The sequence below is a fragment of the Petaurus breviceps genome, unplaced genomic scaffold, assembly GCF_028583685.1.
Source record: "Petaurus breviceps papuanus isolate PSGF00001 unplaced genomic scaffold, PetGlider_PUasm1.0 91133, whole genome shotgun sequence".
Taxonomy (NCBI): Eukaryota; Metazoa; Chordata; class Mammalia; order Diprotodontia; family Petauridae; genus Petaurus; species Petaurus breviceps.
This window is the reverse complement of record NW_027187419.1, coordinates 44,511,084-44,538,051: the sequence shown is the minus strand read 5'-3', so window position 1 is coordinate 44,538,051 and position 26,968 is coordinate 44,511,084. Positions and strand designations below refer to the sequence as shown.

Genomic DNA, 26,968 nt, shown 5'->3' with positions numbered 1-26,968 from the left:
GAATATAGTGAGACTATTGTATCCTTTCAAAACACTATAGTTTAAGATTGCATATTTTTGGATTGCTGTATTATCTTGTTCATTTATCTTGAGTTAAAAGTCCACTAAACTCTAGGTCTTTTTCACACTAATTGTTGCCTAAACAAATCTCTGGTTTATACTTGTGCAGTTGATTTTTGGAAGCCAAGTTCAGTGCCTTAAATTTATTTCTGTTTAATGTAATCTCATTAGATTAGGCCTATTCTAACCTGTAATGATCTTTTTGAGTCTTAAGTCAATCAATTTGTAGACTATTTTCCTTAGCTTCATATTATCTACAAATCTGACAAATATTCCATCTATGTCTTCATCTAAGTCAGTGCTAATTACAGAGCCTTGTGGTGTTCTGCTCAATACTTTCCTTTCGGTTGAACCATCAATCGCCATTTGAGTCTAGTTGTTCAGCCAGCTGAGAATCCACCAAAACTATGTTATCTTCCTATACATATTTCTGTACATGATGTATTCTGTAACATTGTAATGCCAAGCAAAGGCAACTTCCCAAGGTTCAAAATACCAGCATAGATGCTCTCCATTTTATTCAGTGACAAATTAAGAACAGATAGAATCAAAATTTAACATCCTTCAAAATACAGCATTTACCAAGTGTGCTTCAATAATCTCTACCTAATCTAATAAGTACTACCCCCAAGTGTGATTTAATCAAGTACTATTCCCCCCCCTGGACATTACATTCATTTAATCAAATCACAAAGTTCCTCTTCTAAATACTACTCCACCCCTAGGCTGTACATTCATTTAGTCCATCACAAAACCCCTGTTCTCAAATGGAGATTAGTTTCCAATGTAAGTAAAGTACATTCATTTGTTCAATCACCAAGCACAAAAAGGTCAAAAGTTCCCCACCCTTGGATCACAATTGAATCTACCCCAGAGTTACAACAAACTTAAGCACATCATTTAATACCCAAATGGAGGTCTTTTCTTCACCTTGACACAAGGCAGGTTCTCAGCAATCTCTGTTCCTGGGGAGACAAAGCTTAGCAAGGCCACAAGATACATTGCCAGTGTCTTCATTAATTCATTCTCTGTCTGCAGAACAGTCCTAGGACCCCTGAAAACATTAGCAAAACCCTCTTCCAGGATTTCTGTAAACATACAACAAGAAAATCCTTCTTCAGGGCTTCTGAACCAATAGCAAGGTTCCAAGACTTCTGCAACAACAGCACTGTCCTTCACCAGTGGACAGTATTCACTCTCTGTCTGCAGGACAGTCTCAATAGCTCTGAACCAATAGCAAGATTCCCAGACCTCTGCAACAACAGGACTGTCCTTCACCAGTGGACAAATCTGGCAAAACAACATCAAAACAGACAGACAAAGTACCAGCAAAACAGCCATGTCTCCTCAGTCCTTGCCAGTTCTGGGTGGCAGCTCTCAAAAGTCCTGGGCAATTCAAAGTAGCCATCAGCAATCCTCTCAGTCTCTCTCCACCTGCAAGATGCTGCTTCCAAAAAAGTTCTTCTGCCTCTCTCTTTTCTTGTGTCTCTCTAAATTTATGTCACCAGCTCCTCCCAGTTCAGCCCTCTCTTTTCACGTCAACAAATCCATCCCACAAGTAGGATTCACAAGCTCTGGGTTTTAACACAATCAAACCAAAAACCAAGCCAATACAGGGGGAATCTTTAAATTACATTACATTCTGTAACATGATGTTCTCATGAGGGACATAATTACATATCTTACTTCAATCCAGGCTTAGCATTCTCTTTATTACCAATCTAATAACCCTATTTAAAGAAAAAAGTTAGTGTGGCATAATTGGTTCTTAATGAACTCATGCTGGTTTGTAATGCTTTTCTTTTTATGTTTCTAAATACTTAATGAATAAATCTTTTAATAATGTACTCTATAGTTTTTGCTGTGAGAAGGAAAGTTCATCAGTTAATAATTTGAATAATCTGTCATATTCCTTATGCAAATTGGGACAGCATTTTCTAATCTCCAATCCTGTATCACCTTTCTCTTGATTTTTAGAGTTTACATACAGTGATTCAGTTTTCATATCCACAAGTAAGTACGTAGTTTGTGTGGGCTTAGTGACTTCAACTTATTGAAGGTAGCTAAATACTTTCCATTCTCTCTTATCTTGAATTTTAGTTCCTAGTTAACCATTTTTCTTTTATACTTTCCAGCCTGCAAATAATTTTCCTTGTTGGAGAAGACAGAAAAAAAGTAGAATAATTGATTCATCCATCTCTCATTTGGCCATTGTTACCATCCTATCCATCTCAAGCCATGGTCGTGCCCCTTCCCCTACTTTGTCTCCTTTAACTTGCTGAATCAGCTGTTTGCAATCTTGTGCCTGCCTCATCACTTTGAAACTGCTCTTTTCCAAGTTACCAGCTGTCTGTGAATGGCCTTATCCGGTGGCCTTTTATAAGTCCTCATTCTTCTCCACCCATCTGCTGTGTTTGACATTGTTGACCATCCTCACTTCTGGATACTTTCTCCTCTCTGAGTTTTCATGACATAACTTTTTTTTTTTTTTGCATCCAACCCCTTCTTTTTACTCACATGGCTTCGATCTTAGATCAGGTCCTCATTACCTCTTTCCTGGATTATTGCAACAGCCTCCCGATTGATTTTCCTGCCTCCAATCTCTCACTATTGTACTCTATTCTGCACAATGCTGCCAGTATGGTTTTCCTTGTAGTTCCTTATCCCTCTAGGATAAAACATAAATTCCTCTGTTTGGTGTTAAAGCCCTTCATAACCTGTTCTTAACTCATCCTTGCAGTCATATTAAACACTCTTGTTTAATTGTACCCTCTGCTATCTAGTTAAACTGGCCTTTTCTCTGTCACTCCTATCTCCCATGTCCATGTTTTCTCATTGACTGTCCCCATGCCTGCAATATATTACCTCTTCACCTTGGCCTCATAGAGCCCCACTCTTCCTTCAGGAGACAACTCAGGCACCACCTTCTTTGTGAAGCCTTTCCTGATCTCATCAAGTTCTACTGCACTTCCCCCCTAAATGCCTTATATTTCACTACTTTGTATTTATTCTCCTTATTTGTATTTTTACATACATGTATATACTATCTTCTTCATTAGAATGTAAGCTTCTTGGGTGGCTAGGTGGCTCAGTGAATAGAATGCTGGCCCTGGAGTCAAGAGGACCTGACCTGAGGTCTCAGACACTTAACACTTACTAGCTGTGTGACCTTGGGCAAGTCACTTAACCCCAACTGCCCTGCCTGCCCCCCTCCAAAAATAAAAACAAAAACAACAAAAAGAAGAATGTAAGCTTCTTGTGAGTAGGCATTGTTTCATTCTATATATCTGTATCCCCCGCACCTTACTATAGTACTTGGCACATGGTTGTAGATTGACTGGTACTTTAATCCAACATGGCTCAGAGAACCCATTTTTTTTTTCCAATTATGAAAATCTAAACTTATAATGGACTTTAGTCTTCCTGATGTGCTTAGAGGATTATGCCATTCTTTTGACTTCATCTTCTGTTAACTGCCCTTGCTGGCCTATGGTGTATGGCCTTTGTCTTTTACCCTGGAACTTTCCAGTGAGTGCTGCTTTGTCCCTCGGCCTCTACTTTTGACCTTCAGCCCCCTTCCCACTTTAGGTCTTCTTGCTCCTGAGTCTTCCTAAGGTATCACCAGCTCTGACCTAGGCCTTAGGCCTGTAGCTTCTGTCTTTGCTCTGGGTCTTCTTTAGCACTTTCCCAACTGTAGCCAAGTTGAATGACCACCTTCTCTTGAACTGCCAATGACTTTGGTGGCAGGAGCCTTCTCCTTGGGGCCTTCAGTAGCTGTGGGCTGCAGCAGCTACAGGAGCAGTGGCTAGGCTGCATTTCCACAGGGGCCACCTCCTGGGATGATGGCTGAGGCTGCTGTGCTGGAAGCATTGATCTTCCCAAGGCTCTCGAGTTTGGGATCCTGGACTGTTTTCATCAGTGTCTGAGAGAAGATGGTGGTCAGGGCTTGGCAGTGATAGCTTAAGTTTCTTGGCACAGGTTGCCTCCTGTTCTGGGTGTCCTGTTGTTCTCTCGAGGTGAGCTTTCCTGTCCTGGGGGTGACAGCTGGGTGGCAGTTGATGGGGACGGCTGGCTCTTCATCTGCAGGATCCACTTACCCTTAATGATGTCTGTGAGATCTTAGCTGGAAGCAGGAATGGTTTTTCTGTGGAGAGCTGCCACTCTCAAGGCTTTTGTGCTTCCTTGCCTGTTGGTGGCAGTTGGTCAACAGTTGTTACCTGAACTCACTCTTCAATGGTTAGCATATTTTCACCCTGCCATACTCTCCCTATCTGAGTGATTTGAACCCCTAGCTGCCATTGTACAAACTTCATTTCCTGTCCACCCTGCTTGCTGCCAAATTCCTCTTTGACCCTCCCTCACCTCCCACCAGTGACTTACTCCATATCTACCTTCCACTGTGCTCTCTGGAATGCCAGCTCCATAGTTAACAAACTTGCTTTCCTTTTAAATCTTTTCCTTTTGGATTCCTTCTATCTGCTGGTACTCAATGAAATTTGGTTTATGTCACAGGAACCCTGGCCACTCTTTCCAATACCACTTACACTTTTCCTCATACCCTTTCCCCTCCCCCAGCTCACTGGCCATGGTGAGAGAGTTGGAATATTCTTTGTTCCCTGTTGCCACTTGAGATTTTTCCTCTACTACCACTTGGTTACCTTGGTTACTTAGTTATTTTTTATTTGAGGGTCATACAGTTCATATTTTTCATCCAGTTTTGTTTCTGGTGGCTTTTAATCTAATGATCTCAGGACTCTTCTGTCTCCCTAAGTTTTCCTATTACTGAGGGCATAGCTGTCTTCCCAGTCACTCAGGCTTTCGTCTTTGACTCTTTACACTTGCTCTCACCTGCCATATCCAATCTGTTGTCAAGTCTTGTCAAATCTATCTTTGTGATATCTATCATACGTGGCCCCTTCTCTCCTTTGACACTACCACCACCATGTGCAGTCCCTCATTTTCTCATTCCTAGATTATTACAATAACCTCCTAGTTGGTCTCCTTACCTCAGTAATTTATCCACTCCAATTTGTCCTCTCTTTAGCTGACAAGTGATTTTTCTAGAGCTCATGTCTGACCATGTCACCTCTCTACTCAGTAAAATTCAGTGACTTCCTATCACCTCCAGGATCAAACATGAAATCTTCTGGTTATTAAAGCCTTTCATGACATGTACTCTTCCTTTCTTTGCTAGTCATTTTACCCTTTATTCCCTACCACATATTCTAAGATACATCTAGTCTTCTTGCTTTTTCTCCTCACCTTCTTCTGATTCCATGCACTTTCACTGGCTTTTCCCCCTATCTGCTGTATTCTTTGTAATCATCACCTCCTAGCTTCCATTCAAGTATAGCTAAAATCCCACCTTCCACAAGAAAACTCTCCCGGTCTCCCTCACTACTAGTTCTCTGAGATTACCTGCAGTTTACCTTGTGTACACGTTGTATGTAGACAGTGGTTTGCTCCATTAGAATGTAAGTTCCTTGAGAGCAGAGACATTTTTCGCCTTTCTTTGTATTCCCAGAGCTTAGCACAGTACCTGACAACATGATAAGCACATAATGAATGCTTGTTGACTTGCTTTCATCTTCAGTTCAATTCAACATGCATTTGCTCAACTTTTACTATATTATATATAACATATTCTTCTAGGCAGTGGGAATACAGAGGTGAAAAACAAGATATTCTGTGCCCTACGGGGAAAGGGACAGTATGGTGCTTCTGGTAGTGTGAGAAAATAAAACAGATTTACAAATAAATATTAATAATTCTATGGGAAGGGAAAATTATGAAATAAGTCTATAAAAGTAGGTTTTTGCTTTCTCTTATGGAAAGCCTTAAAAATTTGGCTAAGGAGTTTGTAATTTATTCTGTGGTCACTAGAGAGACATCAGAGGTTTTTCAACAGGAATGTAAGGTGCCCAGAAATTAGGTATTGGGAAGACTATTTTGGATGAGTTAGGATGGATTGGAAAGGAAGGATCCTGGATTTGGAAAGACTGCTTAGGCAATTGAAATAAGTAAGACATAGGATGGTGGCAGTGTGAAATGTTTTTGCAGGTGATTACGAGTTCTGAATCTGAGTGAGTGAAGAAGATTGGGGTGATTAACACATATAGTAGTAGTAGAATTAACAGGGTATGGCAGCTGGCTAAATCATGGTAGGTGATGGTGGTGAAAGAGAAGATTAAGAAAAGAGTGAAGTTTGGAGCCTCAGCATCTGAGAGTTTGGTGATTCCTTCAACAAGAATAAGGAGGCTAGGAAGAATTTTGGATGTTTTTGATATTTTGTTCATCTCCTTAAAATTATGAGTTGGTTGATTTGTTCCCTTGGTGGCTGCATTGGTTTCTTCAGATCCATCCTCTTTTTCATCCTCATCAGACTAATGTGTTTCTATCATGAGAATTTCTGTCTTCAGAGCCTCCCATCATTTTTGACCTGACTCCCTCTTTAGAGTCATGGGTCATGGGACCCTTTCTACCAATTGCCCCTGAATTCTGAATTCTACCCTCCCAAAGTCTGGGTTACCATGAGATCATGCCTAGTCTCCTCCTTGTCAGTCATGAACTCTAGGATGTTTTGTTCACTTCTTCCCAAGGGTTTTCATTTCCATTTCACTAATTTGATTTCTCTTTCCTGTTCAGCACCAATACCTTACTTTCTCTTCTAACTTCTCAAAGATGAAATCATCAGTTATTCTTATTTTAGAGGCCTTATCAAGGCTTTCTAGGTATGTAGTACTCTTCAGTATCTTAAATTTCTCAACCAGATTGTTACTTTTGCCCAGTGACTTAAAGCTTGGTGTTTATGGGCCACACCAAAGAGAGACATGTGTAAGGAATCGCATTTTATTTTGCAGAGATGCTGAAAATATTAAGATCACAAAAACTATGATATATCACTCAATTTGAGTGTAACTATGCATTTGATAGTACTGAGCATCATTAACTGTGGATCTTGTAGTTTGAGGTTTCATAGAAGTCTTGACACAATCTAGTTTTTCCCCCCTGTGGTCCTTTGGGGTCATTCTTATTTGTATGACTAGATTATATTATTCAAAAAGGAGGTCTACAGTTTTGCAGGCTCCATTCCACAGCTGACAGTATTTGTGATCTTGGGCAAAAATTTAATGTTTGCTTCAATTTCTAAGTATATAAACAAGAAAAATACTTCTCTACATCACATGAAATACTGTTGAATAAAGAATTGTGCTTGTGAATCTACTTTTTATTCTGGAGAAAAAAGAGGTCTATAAATCTACCTTTGGTATCTTTTTCACAATACCAGACTCATGGTTTCCCTTCAAAATCAGTATTCACACAACAGTTCACATGGTTCAAACCAGGCCTCAGTTTATTGATTTTTTTGACAGTGTAGTTCTCAAAACACTTTGGATGAGTTTTTAGTGAGTCTCATATTCTAGCAACATAAGCATCATGTCTTTGATGTCTACTTCTCCTTTTCACTGTCAGTCAGTCTGTTAGCATATATTAAGTGTCAAGTGCCTTATATGTATTAGGCATTATGCTAAATGATAGAATTTGTGGTGTGGTTTTTTACTTTGCCTCTCTCTCTCTCTCTCTCTCTCTCTCTCTCTCTCTCTGTCTCTGTGTCTCTCTCTCTCTCTCTCTCTGTCTCTCTGTCTCTCTCTCTCTCTCTCTCTCTCTCTCTCTGTCTCTGTCTCTTTCTCTCTCTCTCTCTTTCTCCTTGAAACAGCGAAAAGACAAACTAAGGGAACACATGCAAAGGATGCACAACCCTGAGAGAGAAGCAAAGAAGGCCGACCGCATCAGCCGCTCCAAGACCTTCAAGCCTCGAATTGCCTCCACGGACTATGATAGCTTCACGTTCAAGTGCCGTTTATGCATGATGGGCTTCCGGAGACGAGGCATGCTGGTTAGTGTTGGAACCTGTAGCCCTCTTCTGTCTTCTAATCTCATTGACAAAATTGTCGGCTCACAGCAATGGTTTTTTGTGTTCTGGGACTAAATTATCCTTATCTACAGGTATCCTGTGTTTAGAACAAGGAGTGCTGGAAAGCTGATGAAAAATCTATTCCAAATTAAGGAGGGGGCTCAACTTTTAGCCCTCTTCTCTGCTTCCTTCCTTTTTTTCTCTTTATTTCTTTCCATTTATTCTTTTCCTGTTTGAGCTGCTGCTCTTCACTACTTGGTATTTCTTCCTACCCTTCTCTCTCTCTCTGTTTTCATTCTCTTTGCATTTTGTTTTCCCTTTTTGATCTTCCCCTTTTGGTTATTTTCCTTTTACTTCTTCCTTTGTATTTTTCTTTTTGAATCTTTCTCTCCTAGACATGAAACAGTACTGGGGGGATACCTTGCCTCCTAAGGTAGGGTGTGTAAGCCCTGGTTCAGGGGAAACAACAGGATAGGTATTCTATTGCTGGTAATTTATTACTGACCTTATTACACTTGCAGAAAATGATGTTGCCAGGAGGCAAAAAATCATGGAGCAGCATTTAAAATTCAGAGCCTTTATATCCTACTCAGCCTTCTCAGAAGGACTGGGTCACTAAATAATGAAAGATAAGTTTGCTTTAGGAGAGTCCACCAAAGGAAATTCATGTAAGTGTAATTTTGCTTTCTCCAACAGCAATTCTTTCAGTCCACGACTGTTAATGGGATCCACAGTGACCCAGTTCACCTTCAGCAATTGGCTGCAAGTGAGTGTTAACCCCTTGGGGTCAGACGGGTCTGGTGCTGCTGGTTCTGGCCAAATGCGTTATTGTGTTTGTGCATTGCATCAGAGAACTCCAGCTCCTAGTGTCCCAGATCAGAGATGCGTACTCAGCTGCTGGTCCTAATAGGATCTCTTCTCTCTTTTGCTCTTTCCATTTAGGTGAACCATTTATCAAAGAGGCACCCAGATATGAAGATAGAAGAAGTGCCTGAGTTAACTCTGCCCATCATCAAACCCAACCGTGATTATTTCTGTCAGTATTGTGATAAGGTAAAGGAAAGATACCCATTCCAGCAGGCTCTGTGGGAGCCTTGCTTGCAGCCAGTTTGTCTCCATGTACAAATATATATGAGTGCTCTTAGCAGATGGTTCTCTCTTTCTCAGTACTTTTCCATACAGAAATGAATGGCTCAAAGTAGATTCTCTTTTAAATGAAAATTTCTAGTAAATAAATAACTTGGTTTACCATTTCTTTCTTGATTTGTTTCCTTTTCTCTCTTCTTTTAGTTCTAAGAGAAGGGCAGAATGTTGCATATTATATAAGCTTTTAGTGAAGAAGCCCCATGTTTGCATTCCTTTTAAAATCCTGATTTTTTTTTAAATGAGCCTATTGATCTCTTCTAAGTGTGAACATCATGGTCTATTGCTACAGCATATGGATTTGGGACTTTACATTTTTGGAAAAGCTGTGAAAAAGGACTTGCTTTCATAAAACATTGTGTGTGTGTGTGCGCTAATGTACTTTGGTTACATTAGAGCTTTATTTTTGTGGAGTTAATACATCTTCATTTTTGCCTGTGAAAACTGCATTGAATTTCTTTAAAAAAACATTTATTTCACATTGAATTTCAAAGAAAAACTTCACCAAATGATAGCTGGAGAAAATCTCACTGTGAAGCATGTAAGGAGATCATTAGACTTGCTATTTTGATGGGGCCTCATGAACATGACATCTGTCATCTGAGAGCTATAGTCATTAGCCCTGATTGGCAAAGGACAGAGCCAGCTATGGGAGGCAGCAGTATGAAGGAGAAGGAGAGAAATGGGTTGGGAGTTAGGAAAAGCAGGTTATAGGTAACTAGCTGTGTGAGAATAAGTAAGGAACTTACATTCTCTGGGCCTCAGTTTATTCATATGTAAAAAGAAGGGACTGAACTAGATGATGGATTAAATCCCTTTTAGTTTTAAGAATTCCATTTTTCTATGAATAGAGAACTGCTTTCTATTTCTATGTATATGACCTCTCACTCTAGACTATGACCTGGTACTGCCTTTGTTATATAAGTTCTGGGAAGATGCTGAGCATATCTAATTCCTATTATGTTGTTGTTCTAATTTATGTTACATTCTCATCACAATTGCTAAAAGATTTTTGCTGTCATTACATAAAACCATTCTAATCCTCCAGATACAAGTTTTATAATTGAATGCATCTATGAGTAAGTTTTAAGGAAATAAACTAGAGGTGTTTACTGCAGTTATGTCAAATCACTGTTTTCTATAGGTTTACAAAAGCGCCAGCAAGCGGAAAGCCCACATCTTGAAGAACCATCCAGGGGCTGAGCTCCCACCAAGCATCCGGAAACTTCGTCCTGCTGGCCCTGGAGAACCAGACCCTATGCTGAGCACGCATACGCAGCTGACTGGCACAATAGCTACCCCTCCTGTCTGCTGCCCCCACTGCTCCAAACAGTACAGTAGCAAGGTAAGAGGAATTGGGATCCAGTCTTACTTTAAACTGCAGAATTGTAATAGAGAAGCAGGTGACTTCAGTCTTTGTATCTCTTTCTTGTTCTCTCTCTGTGTCTATGGCTAATGTCAGTATCACACTAGAGTTTCTGAAATTTCTAATATTCCTGGTTAGCTCTTCCTGAATTGGGTAGAAAAAAAAGAAAATATTCTCGTAACTCATTTGGCACAGGAGATTGTCCCTGAAGCCAGAGGCTACTTACAGCTAGGGATGTAAAGAGAAAATTCAATTAGGTGCCTGCTGTGTTGAAAGCACTGCACTGGGTGAGACCCATATAGCGAAGATGTGGGTACCTCTGCAGTTCACAATCCCGTAAGAGAAATGCAATAGGCAAACCAATAATGATAGGACAGAACAGAACATAAATGCATAGGAAAAGTACCAAAGAGGACTTAGAACTATTAGAGAAATGAGAACTCTCTGGTAGTCTTAATTTCATAGAGAATATAGAATATTGGACTGGGTATCAGGATGCCTGAGATCAAGTCCTGGCTCTGATGTATACTAGCTGGTCGGCCTTGATTGCCTTCTCCGTGAAATGGGGATAATACTTGCCTACCTACTTCACAGAGTTGTTAGGAGTATCAAATAAGCTTATAGATAGGGGAGGAAAATTTCCTAAGCCATGAAGAGGATTGTGGTATTTATGATAATAGTGATTCTGGTATTTTCTTTTCCACTGGATCTTGAGTTTTCCTTTATTTTATGGTTATTTGCATGTAGTTTATGTCATCAAAGAACTTAGATTTACAGGGACCCAAACTGGTGTTTTTCAAAGTGCCCTGGGTCTGGGGTGGGAAGTGTCTGGGGGTGGGTGGAGAAGGAGGGTATAAGAGAATTGAAGATGGTTTGTGCTCCAGGGAGGTGTGGATGTTTAAAGAAGGTGCTCTGAGGGGTTCTGGCCTTGCTACATAATTTCTTGTTTTTCTTTCAGCCCTAACTGTTTTCTTCCCTCCAAAATGTTATGCCAGTATGGCTCTTCCCCTATCTATTCTAGGCCAGCTCCTCTCAGCAGTTTTTGAAAAGAAGGATGACATGGAAGACTAGAGGACTTTGGGAGATTTACATGTGAAAGTCTGAAAGTGATTTAAACCAATCTGCCAGTAACTCTTTTGCCTTCTTCTCAATCCCTGCAGACCAAGATGGTACAGCACATCAGGAAGAAGCATCCTGAGTTTGCCCAGCTCCCTAATACAATACATGCTCCACTAACAACAGCTGTAATCAGTGCCACCCCAGCCGTTTTAACGACTGACAGTGCGACTGGGGAGACTGTAGTGGTAAGGATATAATTATTCCAAATCTTATTCTTCCTTCAGTGTCTGTGGCTTATTTCTTATTTCTATAATAGGCACTTATAATAAACGCTTATTGAATTGAGTTTCTACATATTTGTCATTGAACAGTCAGTAATATGCCAGAAATGATCCCAGCTGTACTTTGGCCTTAGATGGATCCCAGAATCCTTTGATCTTCTGTGTGCTGTGGACTGGATCATCAGCTTATTATGTTTTCCAAGACTTTCTTCTTTCCAGAGAGGGAGCTGCAAGCACACTCTAGTCCTTGGTTCTTCATTAATAACTATTAGTGTCATTCTCATGACAGTGAGCCAAATGCCCTTTCACTATTCCCTCTCTCTCTCTCTCTCTCTCTCTCTCTCTCTCTCTCTCTCTCTCTCTTTCTCTCTCTGTCTCCCTCTGTTTCTCTTTCTCTCTCTGTCTCTGTCTCTCTCTCTCTCATAGCTTTCTACCTAGGCTCAGGTTTGGTTTAGAGGGTCTTTCAAAACTGTAAGCTATGAAATCTCTTAGTGAAGCCAACTAATTGTGTTTTAGCACTGAAATAATTCTAAACTAGTGAAGCATTACTAATCAGTGTATTTTGTGTGCTTTTTTCTAGACAACAGACCTGCTGACCCAAGCAATGACAGAACTGTCTCAGACCCTTACAACAGATTATCGAACCCCACAGGGGGACTACCAGAGAATTCAGTATATCCCTGTATCGCAGTCTACAACTGGTCTGCAGCAACCTCAGCATATACAGCTTCAGGTGGTGCAAGTAGCCCAGGTTCCGTATATCATATATCCTTTTTCCATCTTTGGCACATTTCTGTTAAAATTACTGCTAGTAGGCTCAACATTTTCACTTGTCAGATTGACATGGACCATCATAAGTTTCAATCTGTAAACTGAATCCCAAGTAGAAGCCTAGCTCCCAGAGAAGGGCTGGATTCTGAGAGGGTATTCTTTTGAATGTGACTCAGATCTGTGAAGTAGATACAAAAGAAGCATCCTATTCAAAGTCCATTAGAAATCTGTAGGGTGCCTGCTTTTAACAGTATAGTAGTGTTGAAAAGTGTGTAGGTCTTGTTTCTATCACTGGGTCTTGGAGATGGAAGGGAACTTTTAGACCATGAGGTCTCATATCCCTCCCAGTTTCCTAAATGGAGGATCATCCAGCCTCTCCTCAAATATTTCCAGTGAACAGGGGACTGATAACATGCCAAAGTAACCCATTTCACTTTTGGACAGCTCTAAGTCTTAGCAACTTTGAATGGTTTTATTGCATGTTAGGCCAGGTCATTGCTGAAGTAACATTTGAATGACCGTATGTATGTAAATCTTTCTCCTGAATCATCATTCTCTAGAGACCTAGGTAAATTGTGGAGGCTGGATGTGGAGGCAGGAAGACCCGAGTTCAAATACTGCCTCAGACACATACCAACTATGTCACCCTGGGCAAATAACTTAATCTCTGTTTGCCTTATTTGTAAAATGGGGATTATAAGAATACCTTCCTCTCTGCGATATAGTAAGTGTAAAATGAGATAATATTTATAAAGACTTTTGCAACCCTTAAAGCTCTATGTAAATGCTAGATATTTTTATAATAAATTGATAAAGGGTTCATTTGGCAATCTATTTTATTGAGGCGTTACAAAGAGCAATTTTGGCCAGGTTTTAGCAGTTCGGATAATATCCTATTAGTATGGTAGAATTGCTGTATATTTTTCTTGTTTGTCCCTCATTTTTAAAGTGGACCATAGCATCAGGAAGGTGATGCCATGACATACAAGTGAATTGACTTTAAGTGAGGGAGGACTGTGCAAAGTGACCAGCCTCACTGGATGGAGAAATGGAGACCCTGGCCTTTTTAAGCTAAGATCTTTAAGAGGTCTCAGTTGAACTGAGGCAACACCCCTTCAGTGATTAAGGCTAGGAAAGAAATGAGCCAAGGAATGGCCTCTTTACCTAGTTTAAAAAAAAATCAATCTGGGAGGAGAACACCCTCAGGGTTTCTGGCCAAAACTGAAGCAGTTGCTGTTTACATTCACTCTGAGTCACTCTGGGTCCTATACTATGACCTGGTGGGGCTTGGCCTGTGACCTATTGTTGGCCAATCTACAATGAGAACCAGAGTGATTTGGGGTGATTTTTTTTTAAAAGAAAGTCCAGGGGTGGCTAGGTGGCGCAATGAAGAGAGCACTGGCCCTGGAGTCAGGAGGACCTGAGTTCAAATCCGACCTCAGACACTTAACACAAAAAAAACTAGCCGTGTGGCCTTGAGCAAGTCACTTAATCCCAACTGCTCTCCAAAAAGCAAAAAATAAAAAATAAATAAAACTTTATTAAAAAAAAATGGGGTGGCTAGGTGACACAGTGAGTAGAGCACTGGCCCTGGAGTCAGGAGGACCCGAGTTCCATTCCGACCTCAAGACACTTAACACCCATACAGAAAAACTAGCCGTGTAACCTTGGGCAAGTTACTTAACCCTAACTGCCCTCCAAAAGGAAAAAAAAATGAAAATAACAAAAAGAAAGTCCAGTTGCTTGCCATGTTGGAGTAGAGGGGTAGGGGAAAGATGGGGAGAAAATTTGGAATAATGTTGAAAACTAAAACTAAAATAAAGACCAGCCTTAATCTTAATTAAAACTTAACTTAGTCTAGCTGTATAATAGACTATTTAGTAGGACATTTCTATCTTGTGACTGTAGTCAAATGAAGAAAACCTCTTATCAGAGGGTTTATTGTGCTGCCTGACCTGAGGAAATTTATCTCCATTTGAAATGTTGCAAATACCAAGATGCATAACTAATAGCAGAACTTCAAATTGGGTGCTATTACCTACGTCTTGTTGGCTGGTGATTGCTTTAGACCCCATCTTGACTGTCTAGTGGATTATTATTATTGTTCAGTTGTTTTAATCACGTCCAATTCTTCCTGAATCCATTTGGGGTTTTCTAGGTGGAGATACTGGAGTGGTTTGCTGTTTACTTCTCCAGCTCATTTTACAGATGAGGAAACTGAGGCAAACAGGAATAAATGACTTGCCTAGGGTCAGACAATTAGTAAGTGTGTCTGAGATCACTTTTGAACTCTGGTCTTCCAGACTCTGGGCCTGGCCTATCTGCACAGTGTATTATTAGTTACAAGCTAATAATATTTTCTCTCTTCCCAGTCCTTTTAATTAGGAAAAAAAATTAAAGGCAAGAAATTTTGAGCCCTGTATACTTTTAATTCAGTTTGGGGGTAGGAAGGAGTTGACAATTATAATTTTTATTTTTTAATTTTGTTAAACTTTTAAATTATTAAACTTTTAGAGTTCTGGACTTAAGCATTAAGTAAACCAATATTTCCATATATTTAGTAGGCAGTAAAAGAAAATTGTACACGAAACTGTGTATCTTTGTTATGTATATCTTGCTTTTAATTTTAAATATATAATAAATTCAGCACATAACTTTCAAAGCTCTTCTGCTTGTTTGTGATTCTTTCTAGTCTTCCTTCTGTTCTCTTTTGTTCATTTAAAAATGCTTTAGTGACTTTTCTTTTCTTTCCTCTTTTTTTCTTTACACTGTCTCTACCCATTTCCACTCCACATTCCTCTCTCCAGTATGGGGAGGAAAAGAAAAGCAAAATTCTTGTAACAAATACGCACAGTCAAGAAGAATAAATTCCCACATTGACTATGTCCAAAAATATCCCTCTTCTTCTATATCCATTCTGTGTCTATCATCCTTCTGTCAGGAAGCAGGAAACATGCTGCATCCTCTGTCCTCTGAAATCATGGTCTGGTCATTGCTGTGATCAGAGTTTCTATATATTTCAAAGTTAATTTTTCTTTTCTTTTCATTGTTGTTGCTATTGTATAACTTGTTCTGCTGATTCTCCTCATTTCACTTTGTATCACTTTATGCTTACCAGAATCCTCTGAAATTGTCCCTTTCATCATTTCTTACAGTTCAGTAATATTCCATTGCTTTTCTATACTATAATTTGTTCAGCCCTTCCCCCATTGATAGGTTCATTCTTAATTTCCAGTTCTTTAAAAGAACTAAATGAACTGCTACAAATGCTTTTGTGTGTATTTTTTCTTTTCCTTTTTCTTTGCTCTTTTTAGGGTATAGGCCTAATAGGTAGTGGTAATGGGGAATATGCACATATACTTTTTAATGAATTCTCTGGACCTAGCTCCAAATTACTTTACAGAATGGCTAGATCAGTTCACAACACCAGCAGTGCACTGGTGTGCTTGTTCTCCTATGGTCCCTGCCATAATTGTCATCTTTGCTAATGTTATGAGTATGAATTGGAAACTTAGAGTTGTTTTAATTTGAATTTTCTAATATTTAGTAGTTTAGAATGACTTTTTTATATGTTTGTTGATAGCTTCGATTTCTTCCTTGGAAAATTCCCCATTCATACATAGTTTTTAACTATTCGTCTGTTGCAAAATGCCTCTTTCATAAATTTGAATCATTTTTAAAACTTTGAATCAGTTCGTTACATATTTTAGATTTGAGATCTTTATTATAGAAAATTGCTACAAATAAATTTTTTCCCATTTAACTATTTTCTTCTAATTTTAACTGCATTTTTTTGTTTGTGCAAAAACTTATTAAATTTTATGTCATCAAATTTGTCTATTTTATCTTCCATAATCTTCACTATCCCTTATTTGGTCTTTTCCATTCAGTTTAACAGGAATTTGTTTTCCTTCCCCAGCACTAATAATATTAAAGTTATATATAATAAAAACCTCATTTCCTATTCAAGCAGTCACTATTCTCTTTCATGCCTGCTGTCTTAGCTTGGGTACAGATCTCTCAGGGCACTGAGATATGGTTGAGGTCCTTTATCACTTTTATATTTTTGGAGGGACATTGTTTCAAACTGAACTATTCTTTGTAAAGGGGCTTTCCTTATTTATCAACAAGTATTTATTGCTACGACTGCTTTGCTTTTCTCCAGGCCACTTCACCCCATCAGTCTCAGCATTCAACAGTGGATGTTGGTCAGCTCCATGACCCTCAGACATATACCCAACATGCCATTCAGGTGCAGCACATCCAGGTCGCTGAGCCTACCACCCCAGCTCCGTCTTCATCCCAGGTAACTTTCTCCATATCTACTCATCAGGGTGGTCAAAATGAAGATGGCTTCAGAGTCCATGAAGAGGTAATTTAATGAGATCAAAGAGATACCATGTCCAATTATGGCATTCTTGGATCTCATTTGTCATGATTATTAATGGGGAATATCGGGTGTCCTTGGATCTTATTTAAAGAGCCTAGCCACGGGTCAGAATGTTGACTTTGGGACAGTGGACAAATTTAGATGTGGTCATTTACTTCTGCTATTAAAGATGGTTCCTGTAATGGTAGACTTCAGTTTTTCAAAGATCTATAATTTTACCAGTATGGATACTCCCAGCAACACAGATGGCAACTATTCTATAGATTTGACTTTTGAGAATAACTGGGGCCAAACAGTTTGTCATTCTTTAGTCAGAATGATGGTGAGCCTGTCTGAACTTAGGCCAGTCCTAAGAAAACAGACATGCAGTCTATCACGAGGACCATACTGGAAGGTTAACTGCTTTGGTAAGACCTCCATTGGCATAGCTCTTTAACAACCCAAGGTGACCCTCATACCATGATGAAGCAATAAAGGAGGCCTTTAGTAGAAGTATCATATTGTGGAGAAGAATGTGTTTTTTACTTTTTGATGAATAGAATGTTATGCCTGGATTCAGAGAGATCCGAGTTCAAATCTAGCCCCAGACATTTACTGGCTGTGTGATCTTGGGCAAGTCACTTAATCTGTCTGCCTCAGTTTTCTCAGCTGTAAAATAATAGTACCTGCCTTGCAGAGTTCTTGTGAGGATCAAATGAAATATTTGTAAAGCACTTAGCACAGTGCCCATGTGGCACATAGTATGCTATTAATAAATTTTTGTTCCCTTCCTGTGACTGTGATAGTTTTTCTATTCTTTCTCACAGAATATAAATATTTCTTGTATGTGTGTCTGTGCATAGTTGTTATTTAGCTTTATGCTGAACTTTATGTCTTTACTGCTATCAAATGAGAGGATTGAGTGCAGAATAATGGAAGCTAAGATTCTTGTTCTATTTTGACTTCTCTTATGGATTGGCTATGTGACATAGACAAGTCATTTAGCTTCAGTTACTGGTTAAATGACTTAATCTCTAAAGTTATTTAACCTCAGTAATGGAGATGATTACATTTTTATTTGTTTCCCTAACAAAAATATTGTTCTTTTTTTTAGAAACTCAAAAGAATATTCCTTTGAAAACTTAATTATAACTCATTATTATTAATTATTATTTTACCAAAATTAATATTGCTTGAATAGCTCTGTATTTTCAGCAATATTGTCATTCATACTGGATTTCTTTAATTCAGAAGTTTGTGTTTTGAAACTGTACTGGAAAGTAAGCTTATATATTCTTCCCTTCTGGAATTCTAGGTAACTGGTCAGCCATTAAGTCCATCTGCTCAGCAGTCTCAGCAAGGGCTTAGCCCATCCCATATGCAAGCCAACTCTTCAGCACAAGGGCAGACTCTTCAGCAGCAACAACAAAGTTCCTCAGTTCAGCACACATATCTACCTAATACTTGGAGCTCCTTTCGTAGCTATCGTGAGTAGCGATAAAGGAATGATCCTTTAGTCTTGGAGCTGGACTCCTTTAGCTTTTAGTTTAATTTCTTGAAATTGTTAATTTAAGTACTACACATCTCAGAATTTGACATGTTTGGACTTCTAGTGAGCATCTGTGGATTCCGTTAATTGGTGATTTGTTGCCTGTATTCAGAAGTTCTAAATAATTTTGTATTATTTCCTACATTATTGTAGTCTGATCTTTTGATTGTCATGTTCTTCTGGATAACTTATGATCCTTAAGTTATTTAACTCAGTCATACTGTTTTCAAGGCCAGATATGTTAGATTATATAGAATTTATGTGTCTTTTAATATGGTGTTTAATTTTTCTTCCACTTTGGTATTTTTGTCCCTCTCTGATAACTTCTATTCTTTGGGGAAAATTCTCTATCATGTGTTCAAAGTTTCCTCCTTTGGTATTTATCTGTACTTTATAATTATGCATCAAGAACTTTTTTTTGTCTAAATGCATTCCTAATTTCTTTTATGAATTTTATTTCTCTTTTGAACCATTCCAGAATTTCTTGCTGCCATTCTGTGATCTCTGGAGGGTCTACAGGATTCTGACCTTCATTTGGCAATATTGATTTTCTTTCTTTCATATTATTTAGTACGTTGGTTTTTCTTTAAACTTTCACTCAGTTTTTTTTAGGTTTCTATCTCTTGGTTTGGTACTTGCATGTTAGGTTTTTATTCAAGCTTTTCTTGGTATTTTGGTTTTACAGCTTCTCTTCTTTCTTCACCATTCATTGTTTGGTTCCTCTTCTTCTATTGCTGCACAGACCCCCGAGGTTGAACTTCTGGGCAACTTCATCTTCCTTGCATTGGGGGTTGTGAGGTCATCCAAGCTAGCTCCTTGCTCTAAGTAACATCTGGAGGGAAGGACTTACCCTAGTGGGGATTCTAACTTCTTTTCCAGCATATGTGATGCTTCTAGACTGTGGTCCTCTATACTGCATTCATAATGTTTTTAGTCCTGCATAATTCCTTATCCTACCATCTCCTTTATTTCGTTGTGCCTGGGCAGAATCACTATCTTCCCCTTTTTGTGGAGTCCCGACAGGTTTAGGCAGAATTATTGCTGCTATGGGGGAATCAGGCCCTGAGACATACTTCTGAAACTTCCCTTATATAGAGTGGGTGGGATGCATGGATTTGACTGAGAGCAGAATCACTCAATGATGATATAAATATTAACATTTTCTGGAGTTAACTCATGAGGTTAACCTTGTACAGGGGTTGTCTTATTATCTTGTGGAATCAGTTGTAATTAATTACTCTGTGTTCTGGGCTGGGCCTGACTCAGACTGTTACAAAAATATTGTAACAGAATGAGACACTCATACATCTCTCAACACTTAATAAAAGGAGATTTACTTAGCTATTTCAGGAGAAGATTATTCAATAAGAATAGACATTGAGGATGCCTTGAGTTGATTTTGCTGAGTGAAGATCCCCAGCCAAGCATCAGAGAGAACACTTGGAATTCTTCATGGTTGCTTTGTACTCAGGTGACAAGGAAGTGATGTCAATAGCCTGAGCTTTTAGTCCCTGGAGCCGACCAGTATCTCAAGGATGGTTTCAATATCATTTATTGAAAAATTAGCCTAATTTTGTGGGGCAAGGATTTGCATATTTTACCTACCACATTCTGTATCTGGCACATAATCCCCTCCCTTTTTTTAAAAAAGATTTTGGATTTGAAAGTTTTCAGAAAGCAATTATTGCACAGTCTTCTTGGTCACATCACTTTTAGTTGTGTTTCATCTAACCTTCACCAAATTGTCTAAAATTAAGGGTCTGTTGACTTATCTTACTTTACTTCTGATGTTAAGATCCACAAATACAATTAGCCAGAAAAGATTTCATTGTAAGTATTGGAAAGAGTACTAGATTTAGAATCTAAGAACCTGTATTTCATCCCCAAGTTTGCAATTTAATAGTTGTATGATCTCAGACAGGTCACTTGATATCTCTGATCATTTGTAAAATGGGTATTTAATTTAGTTAATATTAAGTGCTTATTATGTACAGAACACTGAGTTAGGTAATTGGTGAGAAACAAAGTTTAGATAAGATGAGTTTCTTTTCTCATGTATGGGGTATATAGAGATTGATAGCTACAATACAGAATAGTATATGATAGGTACATAAGAGAGATGCAAAGAGTGATGTGAGGCCTGATGGGAAAAAATTGATCCTGGGGAGGATCAAGAAAGCCTTCATAGAGGAAATGGCCTATGAATTGAGTTTTAAGGGCTGGGTATTAATTCAGCAAAAGGAAGGAGGACATTCAAGAGATAGGGTATAGTTTAAGCAAAAACAAAAAAGTAGGAAAGTACATAGTGTATACAAACAACAATAGTCCAGTTTGGTCAGCTGTAGAGTACATGGAAGGTGGATAGTATAAGATAAGGCTAGACAGGTTCAGCAGTGGAGAGGGGAAGAGGCCAGATGGCGAAGGGCCTTGAATTCCATGGTATGACTTTTACTTTGCTGCATGGACAATAGGGAGATATCACATTGATAATTACTAAATCTACACTTAAGCACGATGTCTGGTAGTATATGATGGATAGTTTGGAAGGACAATATTGAAGTCAGGAAAATCAGTTATGAGGCTATTGAAGTAATCCAGATGGATAGGAATTGAAAATATAATGAGCTCCTTATATTTGGGGACAAATCCATCTCTCCTCCAAACATCCCTTTTCTTGTTAAGGGCACACACTGTCTTCCCCTTGTCACTCAGGTTCGTAGCATTGGAGTCATCCTTGACTCATCTCGCCCTTTCCCACATTCAGTCAGTTGCCAAGTCCTGTTGATTCTGCTGCTACTATTTGCTGCATCCATCCCTTCTATTCACATGGCCACCACCATAGTTAAGACCTTCATCTCCTTTTGCCTGAACTATTACAATAGCTGTCTAATTGATTTTCCTGCCTCAAGTCTCCCCTTTCCATATAACTGCCAAAATGATATTGATAAAACACAGCCTTGCCTATGTCACTCCCTTGCTGAAGAATCTTCATTGACTCTCTTTTGCCTCTAGGATAAACTCTTCTGCCCTCTATAGCATGGCTTTAACTTATCTTTCTGGCCTGATTACACATTACTTTTCTCCTACCCAACAGCCTGCTAACTGATGCTTATCTCTTCTCCATGCCTTTGCTGTTGCTATCCACCATACCTGGAATGCTCACACTTTTGCCTCTGTATCATAAGGATCCCTAGCTTTTTTCCCGATTCTCTCCTTTGTTAATGTCCTCTGTGTTCCCCTTCTTGTTTGCTTCGTCTGTATATATTTTTTATTTACTATGTACATGGCTATTTTCACCCATGCTATTTGGCTATTTCAAACATTCTCAACCTGAAACAGAGATTTAGTGTCTCCCCTCCCCAAAACCCTCTCCCGACACTGTCTTTCCCAGCCAACACCCTCCCCTTCTCATCTGAGGATCCAGACTCATGCTTCACTCAAAAAATTGAGGCCATTTGCTGAGAGCTTCCTAGCTTTCCCTCCTCATTTCACATTACTCAGACAATTTCCCATACTTTCCTTCACCTCTGTCTCATATGATGAGGTGCCTTTTTCCTTTCCAAGGCAAACCCTTCAACATGCATTCTTGCTTCTGTCTCCTTTCATCTTCTTTTTGTCTCTTCTATGATCCCTGATTTCTCTCTAATCTTCAATCTCTCTGTATTTGCTGAGTCCTTCCCTACTGCCTAGAAGCATGCCCATGTCTCCTCCGTCCTTAAAAATCCTTACTACATCTGACCATCTCTACTAGATAATTCCTATGTCTCTTCCCTTTTTTGCCTAAACTCTTTGAGAAAGCCATCTATACTAGGTGCTACTAGTTTCTCTCATTCAACTTGATTCTAAACCCACTGCAGTCTGCCTTCCAACCTTATAATTCAAGTGAAACTTTTTTTTTCCCCCAGGGTTACCACTGATCTCTTAATTACCAAAACCTTCTTGACTTATCTGCAGCATTTGACATTGGTTACCCTCTCCTCCTGGAAAATCTCTCCTCTCTAGGTTTTGATGGCTACTCTGTCTGTTTATTCTTCTTATTCTCCTTAGCAAGATCTTCATCCAAGGCACACCCATTTGGAGTGTCTCTCAAAGATCAGTCCTTGGCCCTCTACTCTTCTTTCTGCTACTCTTTCACTTGGTCCTTATCAGCTCCTAAGGATTCAATTATCATCTCTAAGTAGATGAGTCTTAAATCTATGTATCTAATCCTAGTCTTTTTCCTGAGGTTCTCTTGAACATCAACAGCTGCCTTTTGGATATCTTTATAAGGGTGTCCCATAGGCATCTCAGGTCAAAACAGAACTCATTAGCTTTTCCTCTAAACCCTCCTCTCTCCTCAACTTTCTTATTGCTGACAAGAGAACCATTGTTCTCCTAGCCATCCAGGCTCATAACCTCATTGTCATCCCCAATGCCTCACTTGTACTCACCCCATAGATCCAGTATGTTGTCCATTCTTGTCATTTCTACCTTCACAACATTTCTTAGCTCTGTTCCCTTCTCTCCATTCATCTTGCCACCACCTTGATGCAGGCTCTCATCACCTCATACCTGGACTACTGCAATATCTGTTGCATTGGGTCTTCTCCTCACTTAAGTGTCCCCACTCTTATCCATCTTCCACTCAGCTGCCAAAGGGATTTTCTTAAAGCTCAGGTCTGACCATGTTGCTCCCTTTACCCAGTAAAATCCAGTAGTACGCTATTACCTCTGGGATCAGATATTAAAGCCCTTTGCAACCTGACCCATTCCTGCATTTTAAATCTTCTTATGCTTGACTCACCTCCTGGTGCTCTGCCATTCAGCAACACTGAAAACTTGTTCTCTTGCCCTTTTGCCTTTTCACTGTTGTCCCTCATGCCTGGAATGTTTTCCTCCCTTGTCTCCACCATTTTCCTCCCTTGTCTCCACCTCTCAGGTTCCCCGGCTTCCTCTAAGAGTCTGCTCAAATCCCTTTTTCATAAAAGGCCTTTCCCAGCCCCTCCTTGTGCCTTCCCTTGGAATCGCCTTCCATTGACACTGCATGTGTCATGTTTGTACGGGGTTGCCATTTGTCTCCCCCATTACAATTTGAGTTCCCAGAGTGGAGAGACCATGCTTTTGCCCTTTTACTTGTATCTTCACTGCATAGCACAGTGCCTGGCACACAGCAAGCATCTAATAAATGTTTACTTACTGACTGACTGACCACTTTCAGGTAAACTTCTTGAGAGCAAGAGATGTTTTTGTTTTTACCTTTATATCTCCTGTCCTTAGCACTGTGCCTCATATATGACAGATGCCTAATAAATGCTTTGTTGTTGTTTAGTCATTTCAGTCATCTTGACTCTTTGTGATTCCATATAGGGCAAAGATACAGGAGTGGGCCATTTCCTTCCCCAGCTCATTTCACTGATGAGGAAACTGACCAGGGTTAAGTGACTTGCTCGGGGCCACACAGCTAGTAAGTGTCTTGAGGCCGGATTTGAACTCAGGTCTTTCTGAATCTGGGCAGCTAGGTGGCACAGTGGATAGGGTGCTGGGCCTGGATTCTCTCCACACCTTCCCCCACCCATTGAGAAGGCAAGAAGTATGGTACCCATTACATATGAAGTCACACAAAACATACTTCCATATTAGCCATGTTGTGGGGGGGGGGAAGCAAGAAAAATAAAGGAAATGGAAAAATATGCTTCAATCTGCACTCAGTTTTTCAGTTCTCTCTCTGGAGGTGGATAGCATTTTTCATCATGAGTCCTTTGATACTGTCTTTTTATATCCATTTTTAATCTTCTTCCAGTCACTGACTCCTATTCATCTCTTGTTAAACATGCTCAATCTTTTCTAGTCTTAAAAAAAAAAAACCCAAAACCCTTCTGTTGAGAGCCCTGTAGTCATGTAGCTACTATTCCATTCATCTCTTCCACTCGACCAATAGCAACCTTCTTGAAAAACTTGTCTTAATGCCTGCACTTCCATTATCTCCTCTAACACTTTGCAATTTGGCTTCTATTCATTTTGTTTTATTGAATTCTAGGTTTACTAGTGACCTTTCCTAATGACACTGAGATGAATGGCTTTTTTTTCAGTCCTTATCTTATGATCACTCTCTTCCCTTGGCTTTAGAGAACATCACCCTCTCCTGGTCCTCCTTTAATCTCTCTAACTGCCTCTCTTTTTCTTTCATCTGGTTTCCATCCTTTTAATTTGGTTATTACCCAGATGGCTTCCCCTTTTCCCCTCTCTTCTCTCTCTGATAGCCATTTTGTGAAGTAGAATCAATAGGACTTGGCAACTGATTGGGCACCAGTGAGAGCTGAAATTGTCAGAAGATTTAAAAATAATGCCAGAGTTTCAATTATAGAGACCAGGTATACATTGGTTGGGACATTATTACTTGTACCATGCACCTCACAATGTTGTTGTGAGGATCTAGCATGTAAAACTCTTTGTAAAGCCCCATATAAGTGTGAACTGCTCTTATGTTTGTTGTTTTAAGGTTCAGGGTCATCCCTGCCTCAGGAAACCACACTAGTGTGGATGAAAAGATGGAAAAGCAGATGGTAGTTAAATTTCTAGAACTAAGTTCTTAGCAAATAAGTTTGGGCAGTGGCACATGGGTACTGAACTCATAACAATGGCCTTAATGGTGGAACTCACTTGATGTAAGGCTATAGTTTATGAAGGGATAAGCAGTTTTGGGGCATGTTAACCACATTGTATAGTGTAGAATCTTAAGTTTGGACCTCCTAATACACATAGGAATTCCCTTTATAACATGTTATAACATGAATTGTATTCGGAATGTTTCACAATTTGGCCCTTGCATGACTTCCCAGTCTTATCTCATATTCCTCCTCTCTGCGTCCTTTGTGTTCTAGCCAAAATGAACTATTCTCTAAACTCACCCATACTTTTCCCTATATCTGAAATGTCTTCTCACCCTTTCTTTACCCTGAAAACTCCTACCCTTCCTTTAAAGCCCAATTCAAGGGCTACCTCTTCAAGGAATCTTCCCTGATTGCCCTGGGGGTTATGACCTTCCCATTTAACCCTCTTAGAAAACATTATCTTGCTATTCCTTAATACGGGATGTCCCCAAAGTCTTAGTGCATTTTAAAGCCTTTAAAGTTGATTAAAGCTGCACTGACTTTTGAGATTCCCCCTATGTTTCTCCTATAATACTTTAAATACTGTAGTTCTATCAAAGCTCTGATAAAATGTTCAGATGTTCCACAGATAAAACTCCTCCTCCTGCCCAGTTACTTAGCAAAGGGTTATCAGAAGTTGTTGTAGCTGAAAAATTCATCACACTGAGGCCAAACTGATGAAGAGTTTCTCTAAATTTAGCTAGGCTGCTCACCAGGCCCATTCTGGAATTTTATGTGTTATGGCATTGGGATCTTATTTTCTACTCAGCTCCATGAGTCCAAGGGCCATGCCTTATTATTTTTTTTTTTTTGGAGGGGGAAAGGCAGGACAATTAGGGTTAAGTGACTTGCCCAAGGTCACATAGCTAGTAAGTGTTAAGTGTCTGAGACCAGATTTGAACTCAGGTCCTCCTGATTCCAGGGCCGGTGCTCTATTCACTGTGCCACCTAGCCTCCCCCAGCCATGCTTTATTTAAACCTGCTATTTCCTCCATTAGCACAGTGTTTGCACACAGTAGGTGCATAAACTGTCTGCTGAATTAATGAAATGAATGAAAGTGGTTCTGGTTATCTATGCATTGACTGACTGTACAATTTTATCTGCTAGATGTAGAAAGGGGATGTGATGATGGCACAGATGGTAGAATGGAGTGGTGGGTAAGTTATAGGCTGGAGGAGTTGGGTGAGCAAGAAATATTGACCTCTCTCTCCATTCCCCATAGCAAGGGTATCCTTTCTTCCCTCCTCCTTCTGGTGCTCTACCTCTGACCCTTCCTTTGGCACTCATTCATGGACCTTGGTTGAAAAAATGTTTTCTTAACTCTGCCTACTTGACCTTCCTCATTTGGTTGCTTTTATTGTTTCCCCAGAGATGGCAAAGTCAAGCCCCACATATGGGGGACTTGTTTGTTTACTGCAAGTAGCAGTTTAACCTTGGCTAGTAAAGATGACTATAATTTTTTTAAACTACCAGTGATAAGAAGCCTTATTGAAGAGAACAGAATGTTTTTTTTAGTTGTGAGTTTTCAATCTTTGGTAATTATTTACATGGTTCTCTTGAATTGTTGAACAGTTAACTTTCTTGGCAAATTCAGAATCCCCATTTGAAGGACTTATTGCCTGTGTCTGCTTCATGGGCTTTTCCCTTTCTTGGAAGAAGGGCCATTGATTTCCTGCTGTGGTACCATGGGCCTGCTGCATTTCTGTGATCCAACTCTCCTGCTTTTTATGCAGTAGGTCCCAAGGCTTGGCTGGGTAGCTTCTTTTACTCTCTTCTTCTTGCTTCCTCTTCTCTCTTTTCTTGGATTCCTTGTCACCTAGTGACC

General features: G+C 39.5%; 1 protein-coding gene across 4 annotated transcripts in view; it reads left to right on the top strand.

The window, feature by feature from the left end:
• The window catches only part of PRDM10 (PR/SET domain 10), a 160,106-nt gene that overhangs the window by 122,573 nt on the left and 10,565 nt on the right, over window positions 1-26,968 (top strand). For all 4 annotated transcript variants that reach the window (XM_069080238.1, XM_069080237.1, XM_069080234.1 and 1 more), the window contains 7 exons: window positions 7,778-7,957; window positions 8,918-9,028; window positions 10,263-10,463; window positions 11,645-11,788; window positions 12,405-12,575; window positions 16,761-16,901; window positions 18,280-18,451. In XM_069080238.1, the coding sequence (XP_068936339.1) occupies window positions 7,778-7,957; window positions 8,918-9,028; window positions 10,263-10,463; window positions 11,645-11,788; window positions 12,405-12,575; window positions 16,761-16,901; window positions 18,280-18,451 (1,120 nt within the window). The remainder of the gene's footprint in view (window positions 1-7,777; window positions 7,958-8,917; window positions 9,029-10,262; window positions 10,464-11,644; window positions 11,789-12,404; window positions 12,576-16,760; window positions 16,902-18,279; window positions 18,452-26,968) is intronic.